An 18,596-nucleotide genomic window follows, 5' to 3' on the forward strand; every position below is an offset into this window, starting at 1 on the left:
AACATCTCTGAAGATCTATCCTGGGGCCATCATGTCGATGCCATCTTGAAGAAGGCTCACCAGCAGCTATATTTCGTTAGGTGTTTGAGAAGATTTGGTATGCAGATCTCTACAGGTGTACTGTGGAGAGCATTCCAACTGGTTGCATCACTGCCTGGCACAGAGGTGCCCATGCACAGGTCAGGAAGAAACTTGTGAACTCGGCCAGTGCCATCACGGCCACCAGTCTTCACTCCCTTAAGGATATCTACGGGGGGGGGGGGTGTCTCAAGAAAGCGGCCTCTATCCTCAAGGACCCCCCCACCACCCAGGCCATGACCTCTGCTACCATCGGGAAGGAGGTACAGGAGCCTGAAGACAAACAGTCAGTGGTACCCGTCCAGCTTCTTCCCTGCCGCCATCAGATTCCTGAACGGACAATGAACCAAAGACACTGCCTCGCTTTTTTCTTTTCCGTTAATTTAGTTACTTTTAAATGGTGCAATATGGAAATGTAATTTATAACTATTTTTACATCCTGGGATGCACAATTCTGCCACCGCAAAGCCAACAATTTCTGTGACATTTTCGTGAGAGTAAACCTGATTCTGATTAAATTCATTGATGCCAGTGGTGACGAATGGCAGAGTGATGTGTGGGGACAGGACCTGGGATTCAGGCCATGTGGTTGGGGATAAGATCTAGAGAGTGGATGAAGGCTGTGGGATGGAAATGAGGTTGATGGTGGCCAAAGGGACTGGGGATGGGGAAATAGGGCAGAGAAAGGCCGAAGGAAAGTCGATAAATCATTCTAAACCTAGTTCCCCCCTCCCATTGACGTGATCGACCCAGATCGTTGTCTGAAAAATCATTGAGGACCCCTTCCGCCCTGCACACGCCATCTTTCAGCTGCTCCCGTCAGGGAAGAGATCCAGGAGGATCGGAGCCAGGGCCACCAGGTATTTCTCCAGTTCCTTTACTCCAGCTGGACTTGGCAAACTCGCATGCATAAATCCACCTTGGCCTGTGGTTTCCACGTTTTATGCTAAAGATATTGGCTTGCATGCAATTGAGGATGTTTACAACTCTTTATGTAGAGTCGGTAAGTGAAATGAATTTAATATGTAATGATCATCCAACAGACACGATGAACATTCGCAATCTTTAAGTGCTGGTGAGTTTCCACCCATATCAGGCCCACGTAAACTACAATTGCAGCAGTTTCCACCCCAGGCACATTAAGTTATTACCACATCAATAAATAATGAGGTCCTTAATTAGTGAGATGTACAGATACCCAACAAATACAATGAAGTTCAATCCCCCCCGCCCCACATGCCCGTGCACGCACCCACATGTAAGCACACATATACCACTCCACACACACGCACAGGCTCTTATATATACACAAGTAAAAACACGTAAAATAATTTGCAAGAAGGACCACAAAACACAGTGTAATGGCACAGTGCGCACAGGGGGCTGCTTCACAGCTTGAGAGACTCAAATTCAATGCTGACCTTTGGTTACATGCTCCCCCCACCCCTGGAAACCACAGTGATTTCCTCCAGGTGCTCTGGTTTCCTCCCAGATCTCAAGGACGTTCAGGTTGGTGGCTTTATTGATGCCCCCCAGCGGTAAGATGCCCCCCAGTGTGTGGATGGGGGCTAAAATCTGGGGAGAATCGATGGGGATGCGGGGAGAAATGAGTCTCGAGTTAGTGGGTGGTTGATGGCTAGCAGGGACTGTGGGCTGAAGGGCCTGTTTTTGTGCCAGATGACTCAACACACACGATGCCAGTCGAGATCCCCGTACCCAAAATTCCAAAAAAAGAAAAGATCCAAAAACCAAACTTGTTTTAGCGCCAACATGACATCACAAGTCGAGAAAGATTCAATCTTGGTGCCAGTTTGATAACAATAACTAAAAAAAAAACCGGGAAGATGCCAAACAGAGCTGGGTCCAAGTCCTCAGCATCGGCTGCAGCCGGAGTCGGGGATGGTGACTCCATCGGGGGTGGTGCCGTTCGCTTTGAAGAGGTCGCCTCGGGCTCCCGGGCAGGAGCAGGGGTCGTAGTCAGGGGCCAGCGGCGGAGGAGGGGAGGTGTCGGGGACAAGCAGTGGCAGAGGGGAGATGTTGGGACTGGCAGTGGGGAGGTGTCAGGACTGGTGGCAGCAGTGGAGAAGTCTCGGGGCTGGTGGCGGTGGTGGGAAGGTGTCGGGGAACCAGTGGTGGCAGCGGTGGGAGATGTCGGGGATCAGTGGCAGTGGTGGGAAGGTGTCAGGGACCGGTGGCGGCAATGGGAAGATATTGGGGACTGGGGGTGGCAGTGGGAGATGCTGAGGACCGGTGGTGGAGGTGGGAAGGTGTCGGGGAACCAGTGGTGGCGGTGAGAGATGTCGGGGACCATCCGCGGCAAAAGACAAAACCCAAAGTTAATAAGGCAGATGACATTGGAGGAAACATTTGAAAAAGCCGTCGAGGAGAATTTCTAGTGTTTGGTACTGCATTTATCTTCTTTTGTAAGCACCAAACATTTCATGTGAATTTTCCACTTATAGTGTCATGTTGGCGCTCAAAAAGCCTGCCGTTGTTTGTTGTGGTAGTTTAATTGCTGATGCAGGTACGCTACTGACGCTATTGGGCTGCTTGGTTCCATTATTGCAAAAAACATCTAGTCCCAAGTGTTTCGCATACAGGGTAGTGTACCTATATTGGGGGGCAGGGCTTACATACCCACACCCATGTCCCTCCTCCCTGCACAGTCCTTGAATCCACAATCTCCTGCAGCACAAATTCATACACGCCAGCCTTCTCCTCGGCTCCAATAACAAGACTGGAAAATCCACATCAGGACCAGTAATGACTATGGACCCAAGGGATTGTTCCATAATCACCCTGCAAATAAACACAGGCTGTGTCCTGAAATATTAATGCATGCAGTTTTCCATCTCAGGGTAATCAGAAACCAAGAGAAGTTGGCCATTAAGAGCATTATGGTATAAAGAGATCGTGAGAATGGATTCAGAAATTGAACTGAATCAGAAACACCGATAATGTAGCCAGATGAGCAAAGGAGACCTATCCTGTGCCCTGGCACTTACCCAGCCCACTCACCCAATTCCCCGCCCCTTTCTACTCTCCACTTGACTGGAGGAGTGTCATATCTTCCACGCCACCATTACAAAGCAACCTCTATCCTAAATGTTCCCTCCATCACTGGGAAGGTACATTGTGGAGGATCGTGGCTGTTGCATGACAGCACTGCCCATTACCTGATCGGAAGGCATGTCACCTGCCAATCAAGGCTTGACCCCACCCATCCCTGACACATTGGCCCCTTTAAGTACCTTTGTATTCATTGGCCTTTGTAATCAATTGGACCATGTTGGCACCGAGCCATTGGTCACCTGTAGATTACGTGGGCTGGACTCCCCAGCCCTCCAATATGATAAAGGGTGTCACATGTGCTTGCCTCTCTCTCTTTTTGCCATCTCCGAGGGGCCATCCTGCTTCACTCCAGGCCGAGTACCTTGGAATGGTGCTGGAGAAATTATTTGAATTGCGCACTAGTTGGGGGCATCTTCCCAGACGGGAGCAGTGAGAAGCGGGCATGGCCTGGGTGTTGAGGGTCTTTGATGATAGAACCTGCTTTCTTGAGATGCCAGTGGAGCGAAGATCAGTGGGTGCTGGCCGACTTCAGAGCTCTCTGTCGCCTCTCCCTGTCCTGTGCATTGTCCGGACCAGACAGTCATGCAACCAGTCGGAAGGCTCCCCACGGTACACCTGTAGAAATTTGGAAGTGTCCTCGGTGACGTCCCGAATCTCAAACTCGCCTTCATGATTGCAATAACATAAAGATGCAAGGATAAATCTTAAGTCATGCTGGCACCCAGGAATTTGAAGTTCTTTTCCCTTTCCACTGCTGACCCCACCACAAGGACTGATCTGATTTCCCCTTCCTCAAGTCCACAATCACTTCCTTGGTTTGGCTGACGTTGAGTGCAAGGTTGTTGTTCTGACAACACTCAGTGAGCTGGTCTATCCCCCTCCTGCTCATTGCCGCCTGTGACTCTGCCGACGACTGTGAATGCCACTGGAAAATTTGTAGATGGCCTTTGAACTGTGCCTGGTCACGGGTGTCCGGAGAGGAGAGCAGTGGGCTCTCAATCTTCCCACCCTCATGGTGCTTTCTGCACCAACGACACGCTCGGGGTCTCGTGAAGAAGCAAAAGCAGACTCACCACGAGAATCAAATGCGATGTCAGTGGTGACGGGAACTTTGTGATTGAACCATTAAACCTTTCCAATGGGTCGGAAATTGAGCGGGCAATTCATCGCTCCTTTTATGGGCTGCACGGCCACCAGTTTCCAGATCAAGAGAATTCTATTGTCGTAGCCTGCTCTGCAAGGGATTGGAAGCCGTCTTTAGACAGGACAGATGATGCAACACTGAGCAGTGCAACCGGTTACAATACCAGGTCTAATCTCTTACCGTAAGGGTGCTTCACAGTAAAAAGTTCAGTCCAGAAGTTGATCCAAACGTGCCAACATCGCTTACACCCAATGGAATACGTTTTGGTGGGAGAGTCATCAAGCCGTTCCATGCCGAAAAGGCCCTTCAGCTCAACTTGTCTATGTTTTGAATATTTTATTTTCAAAAATTTTACATAGTGACATTTTAAATATATATTAAACTTTTTCTCTCAAACACAACACCCCCCCTTCCAGCCGTATAGATCCGTTCACGGTTACACCTTACATGTATTTTAGGTGTTTAGAGTATGGTTGGGGAAACTACGTTCCATATATAATAGTTACTTTTCTACCCCTTTTTATTACTGTATCTGGGCCCCTGTGTGGTCTGGGTGTAGCTGCCAGGCCTTTACAAAAGTATCATATTCACTCTTTAAGTTAGATGTCATTTCCACCCACCCCCCCCCCCCATAGGTTTACAACTGCCGTCCATCGTGCTACAAGTCGAGAGGAGTTGGACGTGCAAGTGATCGCGATACATTTTTTCCCTACCTCAACTTGACTGAGTTAGTGATCTGGGCTTGTCCCATTAGCCTGCATTTGGCGCATACTCTTCTCACCCCTTTTTGTCCACATATCTGTTCATACGTCTTTTGAACACCTTAATGGTAGTCAGCTCTACAACTTCTTCTGTCGGCTTGTTCAACATAAATCATTCCCTTTAGATCATTCCCCTCTTACCTTACACCTTTGCTCTATAACTTTAGAGTCCCTGCCCGGTGGTGGGGGGGGGGGGGGGGGGCGGGAAACGACATTGTATCCCTTTACCTTAGTTACATCTCTCATGATGTCATAAACTTCTGCAAGGCCTCTCTCAGCTTCCAACACTTGCTGTGTTAACTGGCTACCCTGTATCTTTGGCTTGGCTTCGTGGACGAAGATTTATGGAGGGGGTAAAAAGTCCACGTCAGCTGCAGGCTCGTTTGTGGCTGACAAGTCCGATGCGGGACAGGCAGACACGATTGCAGCGGTTGCAAGGGAAAATTGGTTGGTTGGGGTTGGGTGTTGGGTTTTTCCTCCTTTGCCTTTTGTCAGTGAGGTGGGCTCTGCGGTCTTCTTCAAAGGAGGTTGCTGCCCGCCAAACTGTGAGGCGCCAAGATGCACGGTTTGAGGCGATATCAGCCCACTGGCGGTGGTCAATGTGGCAGGCACCAAGAGATTTCTTTAGGCAGTCCTTGAACCTCTTCTTTGGTGCACCTCTGTCACGGTGGCCAGTGGAGAGCTCGCCATATAACACAATCTTGGGAAGGCGATGGTCCTCCATTCTGGAGACGTGACCTACCCAGCGCAGCTGGATCTTCAGCAGCGTGGACTCGATGCTGTCGACCTCTGCCATCTCGAGTACTTCGACGTTAGGGTTGAAAGCGCTCCAATGGATGTTGAGGATGGAGCGGAGACAACGCTGGTGGAAGCGTACAATGGTTATACTTCACTGCTTGTTGAAGTTCCTAGACTGTGAGATGTACCAGTCTTCCTTCTGCTTCAAAGACCGTAAGAGCGGTAGGGAGGATCACTGGAGTCTCCCTCGTCAAGCTCTTCTGGAATCGTTAACTGAAGGGGGCGCGCAAAATCACTGAGGACCCCTTCCACCCCGCGCACAGCATCTTTCAGCTGCTCCCATCGGGGAAGAGATACAGAGGATCAGACCACCAGGCTGAGGAGCAGCTTCTTCCCATGGGCAGTGAGAACGCTGAACGACCAAAGGATCTGTTCACACTAACCCTGTTTGTGAAACAATATTTATTTATTTGAATATCTGAATACTTGTAATGCATATGTATTGTTTGTCTGTAGGTGAGCTATGTCTAGTTGTGTGTCTGCGTGACCGGTGAACACTGTTTCGTCGGGTTGTACTTGTACAATCAGATGACAATAAACTTGATTTGATCTCCTCTCATTTGAGAGAATGTGAGCAGTTTCTGCCTCATCAACGCATCCCCAAGCCCCGGCTTGTGGCCACTGTGCCAGTTCAGCTCTCACTAAACTTAAATCTTAACTTTAGCTATCCAGCACGGTAACAGGCCATTTCGGCCCATGAGCCTGCGCCGCCCAATTTACACCCCATCAACCTACAACCCCCGGTACGTTTCAAACGGTGGGAGGAAACTGGAGTCCCCGGGGAGAACACACAGGATCCTGCCAGAAAGCACGGGATTCAAACCCCAGTCCCGATGGCTGGCGCTGTAACCACCACGCCAATCGTGCCTCCCTAGCCGGGGGGGGGGGGGGGGGGGGGGTTATCTGTCCTTCCTCAGGTCACAACTGTCTGTGTTTAGATAGATTACAGTAAACAAGCAGTGAATTTCTACTGGTGTTGCTGCGATCATTGGAAGTGAAGTTAAAATCAATGGAACAATGCACATTTCAAGACTGTCAAACTGCAGAAGATTGATTTTTCAATTATTAATCTTTTTATTCTGCTATGTAAATGTTAGTTATAATTTCAATGATCAGTTCCTTTCTCCCTCGAACGTCACCTTGTGAAACGTGAGTTCATGTGTCTCCTCCCCCATCTTATCTCTGTCCCTTCTTATATTTCAAAACATATTCATGCATATTATCCGAAGCACTGAGCATAAGACGTTCAATATTTTTTTATAACGTCTTCCTTTTCTCATCACTTCACATCAGGCACATTGTCAGTTGTGAATGGTTTACAAATTCTTCTCTGGGGGGGGGGGGGGGGTTAAACACAAGTTGGAGTGCGCAGGAGGCCCCGCTTCGCACAACGCCTTTCCATCGCCAGCGATCCGACCTTGGGTTCCAACCTGCGCTGTCTGTACGTTCTCCCAGTGTCTGCATGGGATCCCCCCCCCCCCCCAGGGGCTCCCACCATTCGAAACGCACCGGGGGCGTGGGGAGTAAATTGGGCGGCGCGGACTCGTGGGCCGAAACGGCCTGCTACCGTGCTGCACGTCTAAAGAAAGAAACCGTGGCCTTTCCTCATGAAGCCCTGACAGCAGCAGTGTCAGACCCACTGTGTCCATCAGCACATAGTCCGGGACCTTAGGGTGAGTTATTTTGCAGTGGTGATTTGCCATCAGTATTTTGCTCCAGGATACGAGTGAGATTCGGGCAGACCAGACAGACTGGTAGATAAGCAGAAGAAGTCAATGTCCTATCGTGTGTCTCTGGGAACAGCCCCTACACCTCTTCAACACAACTACCTCAGCAAATATCTTCATGCCAGAGGTGCATTCTGTAAAGAGATGGGAAACTGCTGGAGGGAAATACAGCACACAAACAGGCCTTTCAGCCCAGCAAGACTGTGCCAACCATTTATATTGATCCCACTTTATCCTCTCCAAGTTCAACTCACTACCAATGCCCCTGAGTGTAAAGCCCTGCAAAAGGTAGTGGACACAGCCCAGGACATCACAGGCCAAACCCTCACCACTATTGAGTACATCTACAGGGAATGCTGCCATCGGAGAGCAGCAGCAATCATCAAAGACCCTCACCACCCAGCACATGCCCTCTTCTCATTGCTGCCATCAGGAAGGAGGTATCGGTGCCACAAGACTCGCACCCAACAGGTTCAGGAACAGCTGCTCCCCCTCCACCATCAGACTCCTCAACAACAAACTCAATCAGAGATTCATTTAAGGACTCTTAATTTTGCACTTTGTGTTTTCTTTTCCTCTCTGAATTGTACAGTTTGTTTACATAGCTCCTCAAGTACAGTTTTTTTTTCGCTACCAATAAGTGGTCATTCTGCCTCGTCCACAGGAAAAAGGAATCTCAGGGTTGTATGTGATGTCATGAATGTTCTCTGACAATAAATCTGAACTTTCTTCCTTCACCCACTAGATTTACAGTGCCCAATTAACCTACGACATAGCACATTGAAAACTACAGCTCAGTACAGGCCCTTCGGCCCACAGTGTTGTGCCAACCATAATAACCTACTCTACCTATTGCCTAGAACTTCCCAATTCCATTTTCCTCTGTTTCTGTCTAAACAACCCTATTGTACCTGCCTCCACCACTGTTCCCAGCAGCGCATTCCATTCACTCACCACTCTGCGTGAAAACTTACCTCTTACGACCCCCACCCCGACCCTGTACTTACTCCAAGCACCTTAAAACCATGCCCCCTGGTGTTAGCCACTTCAGCCTCTGGTCATCCACACATCAATCATCTTGTACACCTCTGTCAGGTCACCCCTCATCCTCCGTCAATCTCAGGAGAAAAGACCAAGTTCACGCGACCTACCCTCCAATCCAGGCAACATCCTTGTAACTCTGGTTACATGTATTTGCTTCCTGGCCTGCTGAGTTTCTCCAGCACTTTTGTGTACTAAACTACAGCATCTGCACAATTTTGTTTCACTCCATTTGGGTTGCTCCACCGTGAAGTCTCTTTGAGGGATGCCCACCCTGAAGACATTCTCCTCCTCTCTTTGAAGGGAGTTCTGCGAGAGGCTCCCTCTCGCTCTCTAGCTCTACAACCATGTTCTTACCCAGACTTGCTTCCTGCCTGGCTACTTGCCTCCACTGCCACTGCTCCGTTTCCATGCCCCCCACCACCAGGATCTCAGGACTGGTACTCTCTTTGGTTCTCTCGACAAATTTGATGGGATGTAGCGGGCTGAGCGAGCGCGGAACAAAGAAACAAACAGGTGAATACTTACCTAACAGAGCGGTACTGCGTGCTGGAGAACGGCGCGGTGTCCCACTGAGTATCCTGCCCGTAGGCGCAGGACACTCGCAAGGAGCAATTTAAACCTGCCGGTCCTGTGGATCAAAAGCATTCCAATAGCAACGTCCCACCTTGTCCCGTGGAGAACGGGGCATGCGGGGTATAAAAGAACATTGTAAAACCTGAATAAAGTCGGTCTTGAGTTGACTAATCTGGCATGTGTTTGTATTACTTTAGTAGCCGTTATAAGACCACCTTCTCCTCCACGCACCTGTGTCTCTGTGCCTACTACTTCCACCAGGATTTTCCTCCCCCAGTGAAGACCCGCATTCTTCCTCCTCTTGGACACCCTATTTGGCTGCTCTTGAACTTTATATTTCCAACTGCTGCCAAGGCATCAACCTTCACCACTCCCCTTACTTATTCTGACCTAAACCCCCTCAGAACGCTCTGCCCTCCGCACTAATCCTCACCCCGCTATTGTATCTGCAGGCGGTGGTGGTGCTGTTGTGGTCTGGCACATGGACCTTTTCTTTGCCGAGGCAGGGGGACATACCCCCTCTTACTTACCCCCTGAACAGGACCCCACCAACCAACATGAAGCCACCGTCTCACGCTCCATCACTGACCTCATCATTTCTGATCTCCCTCCTGTGGCCTCCAACCTCATTGTTCCCCCAACTTGGAATTCTATCTCTTAATCAAGTTCCACAAACCCAATTTGTTTCCGCGAGCTCCCGCCCTTTCAAACTAGCATCGTCTTACCTCGACTCCATATTGTCCTCCTTGGTCAGTCCCTCGCCATCTACACCCACACTTCACAAGCCCTCCATCATTTCAACCAGTTCCTTGGACTCGACGGCCTCATTTTCACAAAGGGCACCCAATCTCCATCCCCTACTCCAAAGCCCTTTGTTTCTTTCTCAACAACAGTCCCCCTCCACTATCACTCTCCTCCGGCTGGCAGAACCTGTCGTCACCCTCTCAATGACTTCTCCTTTGACTCAAACCACTTTCACCAAGTAGCCATGGGAACCCACATGGGCCATAGCTATGCCCATCTTTTTGTTGGCTACGTGGAGCAATCCATGCCACAAGCCTACACAGGCAAGGCTCCTCAACCCTTCCTCCACTTCATTGATGCTGTCTCATGCAACCATGATGAGTTTGTCAATTTATCCATTTTGTTGCTAACTTTAACCTGGATCCCAGATTCATTTGGTCCATCTCTGGCAACACTCCCCCTTTTCTTGATCTCCCTGCCTCCACCTCAGGAGACAAACTTTCTGGAGACATTTCTATCAACTTACCAACCCTCAAAGTCAACATGACCTCCGCACCCTGTCCCTTGTAAGGATTCCAATTTCTCTGCCTCCACCCCATCAGCTCTGCATTTCAGAATGTCCTAGATGTCCTTCAAAGAGCGTGGCATTTACTATCATTAACTCAGCCCTTACCCGCATCTCTATTTCCAGAACATCTGCCCTGGCCCCCTCTGCCCATAGATGCAACAAGGGCAGGATTCCCCTTGTCCACACCTCTGCAGTTTCTGCCACCTACGATGCTGTTCCACCACCAGACTCATCTTCCCATCTCCTTCCTTCGATTTCCGCAGGGACTGCTCCCACCGTGACTCAGTCATCCATTCATCCCTCCCGCCCCCCCCCCCCCGTGACTGTAGGAAATGCACCCACACCTCCTTCATCACCATCATTCGGGGCCCCCAAACAGTCCTCCCAAGTGAGGCAACACTTTCCTTGTAAATCTGCAGGGGTTGTCTACTGCATCCAGTGCTCTACATCGGAGAGACTGGGAGCAGACCAGGAGATTGCTTCGCTGAGCACCTTGGCTTTCTCTGTCACAATTGCATGGACCTCCCAGTGTCCCCCCATTTCAATTCCCTGCCCCATTGCCTTGCTGACATGTCTGTCCATGGCCTTGTGCACTGCCAAACCAAGGCTTCCCACAATTTGGAGGAACAATACCTGATATTCCATCTGGGCACTCTCCAACCAGACTATTAACATCTCCAGTTTCCATTAGGCTCCTCCCCTTCTCCTTTTCCCCCCATCCCTCTATGTCCTTTCCTCTACCTCTCCATCCCCTTACCTCTCTATTCAGAGAGTTAGCCCTATCCCCTATCACTTCTCAGCTTTTTCCTCTTCTGCCCTCCCACCACCCATTTCAATCTGCGGTGTTGCCTGTTGACCTGTGTCCCTTCGTCCCCATCCCCTCCCTCCTGTTTATTCAGCTGCCTGTCTGCTTTTTTCTCATACCTCATTCAAAGGGCTCAGGCCCAAAACATTGCTTATTGCAGATATATTTGCATCCGATGGACCTGCTGAGTTTCTCCATTTCTGTGTATTAAACATACTTGTAAATCTTCTCTAATAGTGTCTCCATCTTTCCTGAAATGAAGTGACCAGAATTGAACACAATATTCATTCCAAGTCTAACCAAGGTCTGATGTAGAACATAACAACACAATACAGATCCCTTGGCCCACGATGATAGAAACCTATTCAACAATCTAACCCTTCCCTTCCTCACACCCATAACCCTGGTCTAAGAGTCTCTTGAAAGCCCCTGTTGTACCAGCCTCCACCACAACCCCCGGCAAGGCATTCCAGGCACCCACAAGTCTCTGTGTAAAAACAAACCTACCTCTGACGCCTCCCCTAACCTTGTCCAGACGCCCTCCGGTGTTTGCTACTCAAATTTACCTCACGACTAACATGACCTGCTATGTTGGGAGGAAACCGGAGCACCTGGAGGAACCCCGGAGTCACAGGGAGGATGCGATCACGATTAAACCTGTGACTTTGAGAAGGAACAAATAGTTGAAGAAAAGTTGTCTCACTTTCCAGGAAGGGAGAAGGGAGGAGAGGGAAAGAGGAGTCTGGTGGTGGAATAGCATTGGCGGGAATTGCAGAGGATATTTGCAGAGGTGCGGACAGGGGGAATCCTGCCCTTGTTGCATCTCAGGGGCGGAGGGGGCCAGTGTAGATGAGCTGGAAATAGAGATGTGGGTAAGGGAATGTTTTTTGAAGGACATCTCAGATGTTCTGAAATGGAAAACCAGGAATGATTTTTCCCTTCTCAAGCTTGTAGGGCCATTGATTTTCCTAGCACGTCAAGTTAAAAGTATGTAATTGAAATAAAATGATAGAGGAACCAGGATCGACAAAATGACTTGTGCCACGTTGGCAGTGATTTATATTCTTACATGAATATGGCCAGAAAAATCTGATGGATAATCTTATTGTGCACTATTGTCCAGATGGTCCAAGTGCCACAAGGTACAATGCAAGATTAATTTGTATCCAAACCCCATGATCAGAATACAGATTTTTTTTAAAAACATAAACCCAGTTAAGGGTTGTGAAATTAATAGTGAAGTGTTTTGGAACTGCTGTGGGATTTTACAATGCATTGAAGATTAATGCCTCACATAAAATTTTCCAGATCAACTGGCATTCTTCTCGAGGTGTTATGTAGGGTGTGATACTGAACTACATGAGGCGAGCCAACACTTGGTCGATCTGAAGTGTTTGACCTTATTTGAGGTGGTGGGAGATAAATAATTGGTCTCTTTCCTTGAGGCAGGGGGATTTGGGCAAAATTAACAGACCTCCCCAATTTCAGGTCATGCCCCTTGTTATAACTTTTTTCACTCTGACCCCGCTGCTATTATATTACTTGAGACGACCCCCTGTTAAGCTCCTCTTTGCTTTTCATCCTTTCGGGGTCTAATTCAAGCTGCTCTAGCATTAATCTTTTGTGATCCTCTGACCCTGGTGGCCGGGTGCTGGGGACACCAGGCTGATCACACTTGAACCTGAAGTTTGCACAGATGGACGTATTAAACAGAATACTGCATTGTTGACCACCCATAGTGAGGGAAATGACAGTGAATGCACAAGAGCCTGGGGATATCACACAAGGTTCATTCCAGTCAGAGAACTAACACGTGGAAGATCACAGTGAGAGACAAGGGGAATTACCCCAAGTGACAAGTGTTACCATTGGTGTCCTGGTGTGGATAGTGTTACAGTATAGCAGGGAGGGTGATTACATTGCCTTGTGACATTATCACCGAAGGGTTATCAGCGATTGGAAAGAACAAGACCATCCCACACATTCCAGAAGGAGTAATTTGACTGGGGTTCGAGTTTGCACCCGCGTGGCTCCCAGTCCCCAGCCCAGGTTCAACCACCCTGCTCAGACGGGCAGAGGTCGTGGCATCCAGCGGACATCCAGAAATGAAGACTGCAAATGCATTTCGGACCTGCCGTTTCCATGTCATTTCAACATCATGAGACCAGAGCTGAGCTGTTGTCACAGAGAGGTCCACTTGTGGATAAACTCTTCTCTCCGGACGGCGAGTGGTGTCCCGCCACCCCCCCCCCCCCCCCCTCATGTACAATTAGGATGGCTCTGAGCCTGAGCACATCCAGTGAACGATGGTCCAGCCCCTCAGCCCGGTATTTCGCGGAGTGAGGTTCCACGTATCCCGTGTGTAAGTGGAAGGGCAGAAATTCCCCGTCGTCAACCTGATACTAGATGTGTGTGTGTGTGTATGGGGGGGGGGGGGGGGAGAGGAAACACTTAATTATCGGTGGACACTACGTGATTTTTTTTTTAAGCCCTACACCACAATGGGGCTGTGGGCGAATTATAATCGCCCCGAAATTAAGCGGGGTTCTTGCTGAGACCGTGGAGCACATTCTGGAAGAGGTGCTTACTCGGACTGGGGGGGGGGGGGGGGGTGGAGATGAGAAGAGAGCACTCACCGGCCAGACTGTCGTAGCAGTCGATCTCGGTGCTCTCGATAAGTCGGTTCTGTTCCTCTGTCAGCCTGGCGCGTCCTTTGCGCAATTCATTCACGTCTTCGCCCCGAGCTTCGCCCACTCGGATTCCCTTGAGTTGTAGCAGCGCCCGGTGGTACTTGCCTATAGCCTCGCGGAATTTTTTCTCCCGGTAGCACTGGTTCCCCTCGATCTTGAAGCCCACCGCTTTCTGGATTTTGTAACCGTTATCGCTCTCGCCCTCTCCTTGGTGGGCTGCAGCCGGGATCCTGGCATCGGGGACCCCCGCCGGAACCCGGAGAGGGTCCCGGGAGCTGGCCGCTGACTGGCCGGCTCCCCTCGCCCCTGTCCGGGGCTGCCTCTGACCCACGCTCCCCTGCGCTTTGGGGGAATATTTGCTTTCCATTTCGCCTACAGGCGCAGCATTCTTTGCAAGATCGGAAACCTGTCGCCTTTTGATGGTCTGTAACAATTTGCTGTGCATCAATAAGAGCGGCCGTCCTGTTGATTGAACCCAACTAATTGGCGAGGTCCTGGTGAACCGAGCTGTCCTTCAGCACCGCGGACAGCGCAATCTCACGCCGCGCAATTCCTGGGCACTCCACTGCAGCGGCTGCCGCTTCTCCTGTTTAACCCTTGAGAGCGTTTGTCTATAACCCGCCCCCTCCCCTTCCACCTGGGGCTGGGGCGACCGTGAAATAATCGCTGGAATTACTGGAACGGGTACAGTGAAGCGCTGGCTAACCCACCACCCACACACCACAGGCACTGCAAGGATGCAATAGCTTCCACGTAAGACCTCGATGTGGATGGAGCAGCGAATTTCTATTTTAACTCTACATAGCCCCACAGGGCGTTTGTGAAGCTGCGCCCACCGAGGACCACAAACGAGGCAAGGAAAGGTGAAAATACTCGGCTATCCGTGGACACAGACAGTTCGCCGACCTTCCCTCAAATGTTGTCTGACCTCCTGAATATTTCCTGTCAGAAATATAAATGTCAGAATTACAACATTTAACAGATTTCAAATGGATACAACACTCCCCTACCCCCAGAAGTTTTGTTTTCCTTACTCAGAGACTGGGATTTTCATAAGACAGAGGAGCAGACTATTCAGCCCATCCAGTCTGCCCCACTGGATCATGATCCAGTTTTCCCACTCAACCCCACTGCCCGGCCTTCTCCCCATAACCTCGTGGTTCTCAACTCCCCCCCCCCCGTCACTAAGTAATTCCTTTCTAACCACAGAGCACAAGAGGCACGGTTAGTGTAACGCCCTGACAGCGCCAGCGAATCTGTAAAGAGTCTGTATGTTCTCCCCGCATCTGCGTGGGTTTCCCCGGGGGCTCCGGTTCCCTCCCACCTTGGGGGTTGTAGGTGTAAATTGGGCAGCAGGGGCTGGTGGGCCGAATGTTACCAGGTGCTCTGTGGTTAGTAAGAAATTACTTAAGGTGGCATGTGAGTGAGGGGTGGGGTGTGGACCACTGCCATAACCTGGCTAATCAAGAACCTATCAACCTCTGTCTTAAATGCACCCAATGACCTGGCCTCCACAATCACCTGTGACAACAAATTCCAGATTAACTACCCTCTGGCTGAAGAAATTCCTAGGCATTTCCATTCTGTTCTATTTCAATTGGTCCCACTGACACTCCCAGACACTGGGGGTCTTATGCCAATGCAAAGTACTGACATCGTGGACCTGGAGAACCATACAGGCCAGATTAGCTCTTTCCTGAAGGATACCAGTGAATGAGATGAATTGTTTCAACTCCATTCCTGGAATTCCATTTATGCTATTTTAAAAAATATAGATTTGTGTCATTGAATTTAAATCTCTATCTGATCTGGTGGGATTTGAACTCGTATATCCAACAGGTTAACAACCCAGATCCCTGACAATCACATCTCAATTAATTTTTTTAAAAGTCTAAACATTTTGCTGAGGACCTCATCGTTTGCTCTCAGCAGCTCAGGGGGCAGCGAGTTCCCAGCAGGCTGCAACATCGAGAGTCCCCATCTTCCTGCTGCAGTGAAGGTGACAGGCACTTGGCAGCTCAGAAAATGCCAGTACCCACAGGATTGCAAGGCATTCAGCTGACAATTCACACTCCAACCTTCCACTCAACTGCATGTGTTCCAAACTAAAGCTTATTTACGACAGCCATGTTCATCTGAGATGACTTTCTAAGCCATCTGTTTGTAATCGCTGGGGTTTTCTTGCACCATGAGTGTAGTTTGATTCATTTTGGAATGGTGATCTCTGGTCTTACATCAATCAACATAACAGCCTGATTCAAAAACATTAGAAAACATCAAGTCTGTACGTGGCCTCCTGATAAGGTACAGTGGCCTCCATAATGTTTGGGACAGACATTTTTTCCCCTTTATTTGCCCCTGTGCTCCACAGTTTTAAATTTGTAATCAATCGATTCACCTGTAATTAAAATGCACATTCCAGATTTTATTCAAGGTTATTTGTGTACATTTTGGTCTGACCATGTAGAAATTACAGCACTTTTTATACATAGTCCCCTTATTTCAGGGCACCATAATGTTTGGGACATTTGGCTTCAGAGTACTCAGGTATGTTTAATTGCTTCATTGGTGCAGGTACAAGAGAGGTAGGGTTGCTTCGAAAGGATATCCAATAAAGTACAAGACTAATATACATGCCATTGCTATGTCCAAAATATTATGGTGCCCTGAAATGAGGAGACTGTGTGCTGTAATTTCTACATGCTCAAACCAAAGTGGACACAAATAACCTTCAATAAAATCTGGAATGTGCCCTGTAATCGCATGTGAATTGTTTGATTACAAATTTAAAATTGTGGTGCACAGGAGCAAATAAAGGGGAAAAAAACTGTCTGACCCACACATTATGGAGGGCACTGTGGCGTTGTGATAGTCACTCAGAAGACTGTAGGTATAAGCTATAGTCCAGAGCGTCACACAAAAATCTAGGCTGTGATTTCCCTGTCAGACATGGCCGTCTCCCATATTAAGCATTAAATCAGCATTACAATTTTAACAAATGCACAAGGAAACTCTACAAGGCGAACAGCACCACTGAAGATTTTCTGGTCATTATGATTATGGAGTGAAACATGCAAGTCTGCAGATTCAGTGATAACAGTAAAAAAACACAAATACTGGAGGACTGGCTGGGGGTGGCGTCCAGACCAACAAAAGATGTGACTTGAGGTGAGAATTGATTTTGGATCAGTGAAAGGAGACAGAGGGAAAGGGGAAGAGAGAAAGGGACAGAGCTGGGGGAAGAAGGGGTGGGGGTGTTAATGGAAACCGAAGAAGCCAATGTTAATTTTGTCCAGTTGGAGGGACCCCAGACAGAAGATGAGGTGTTGCTCCTCCAATTTTTGGGTGGACTCAGTCTGGCAGTGTACGAGACCATGGTCTGACATGTTGGCAAGGGAATGGGATGGGGAATTGAAATGAGCAGCTAGTGGGAGATTCCCCATTGCAGCGGACAGAGCTGAGGTGCTCAACAAAGTGATCTCCCAGTCCACATTCAGTCTCTCCAGTGTAGGATGTTCACAAGTTAACTGCGGTATTCCCGCTACCAGAGAGCCACCATAAGCATTATCTCAAGACCTTCCTCTTCTTGGAATTGTGATGGTTGATTTGAGCAAGTGACTCCAGCACACAAGTGTGTGGGAATGCACCTCCAGAAATTTACTCACCGAGCACTGATAATAGCCATTCTTTGATAGTCGACTCCAACCCCATATCGCCTGCAGCAGCTCAAGACTGCTGTTGAACACCACCTGGTCCGCGTGAAACCAGCCCAATTCCAAAAGCATTCGTAAATCTTTCTTTAAAAGGAACAGAAGTGCTGGAGGAACTCAGTAAGTCATGGAGTTCCCGACGTTTCAGGCCTGAGCCCTTCCTCAGGGTGTGGAGATAATATTGAGCCCTCAGGCCCAAAACATCAGGAATTTCTTTTTACCTTCTCTGGACACTGCATGGCCGGCTGAGCTCCTCCAGCATTTCTGTGCGTTGACTATCATCACAGTGCCTGCAGGCTGTCGTGTTTCTTCTCCTGGAGTATCTTAAACAAAAATGGCCACTGAATTGATTTGGACATGGCTACTGTCAGGTTGACCTAGTTAAATCTACTTTCATTTATAGCCAACATTTAATTATAAATGAAAACGTCACTTCTAACAATAAAAGGAAAATTCTAGAAATGCTCTGCAGGACGGGCAGCACCTGTGGAGACAGAAACAAAGTTAGTGCTTCGAGTGATGTTCATTTGGTTCCGCTTTACTTAATGGTAAAACAAGAAGGTGGGCATCCAACCCCGAAAGGGAAATCAGTGTATCAGCCGATCTCTATCTCTATGCTCCAAAATAAAATGTGGATACAGATATCGTTCAAAACCTTCCATTGCTTGGATTTTTGTCTGCCGATTTGGTTTGTAGTGTTTGATATTTAAAAGATGCATGCCCCTTCACTATTAATGAAACTCTATTGTAACCTTAATGATCAAGTCGGAGTACTAAATTTTAATTTAACATACTTTCCTTAACTTCAGTAATACCCAAATGCACAAACTAAATTTCAAATTATTGAATCTTTATAATGCATCTCCTTGGAGAATGGGCAGG

General features: G+C 48.7%; 1 protein-coding gene across 2 annotated transcripts in view; it reads right to left on the reverse strand.

Annotated features, from left to right (window-relative positions):
- Positions 1-14,693, reverse strand: part of ttc9b (tetratricopeptide repeat domain 9B) — a 31,363-nt gene extending 16,670 nt beyond the window's left edge. For both annotated transcript variants that reach the window (XM_069907909.1, XM_069907910.1), the window contains exon 1: positions 13,951-14,693. In XM_069907909.1, coding sequence (XP_069764010.1) covers positions 13,951-14,449 — 499 coding nt within the window. In that variant the 5' untranslated portion in view covers positions 14,450-14,693. The remainder of the gene's footprint in view (positions 1-13,950) is intronic.
- Between the last annotated feature and the right edge of the window lie 3,903 nt (positions 14,694-18,596).

This window comes from Narcine bancroftii, chromosome 13 (assembly GCF_036971445.1).
Source record: "Narcine bancroftii isolate sNarBan1 chromosome 13, sNarBan1.hap1, whole genome shotgun sequence".
NCBI classification, from domain to species: Eukaryota; Metazoa; Chordata; class Chondrichthyes; order Torpediniformes; family Narcinidae; genus Narcine; species Narcine bancroftii.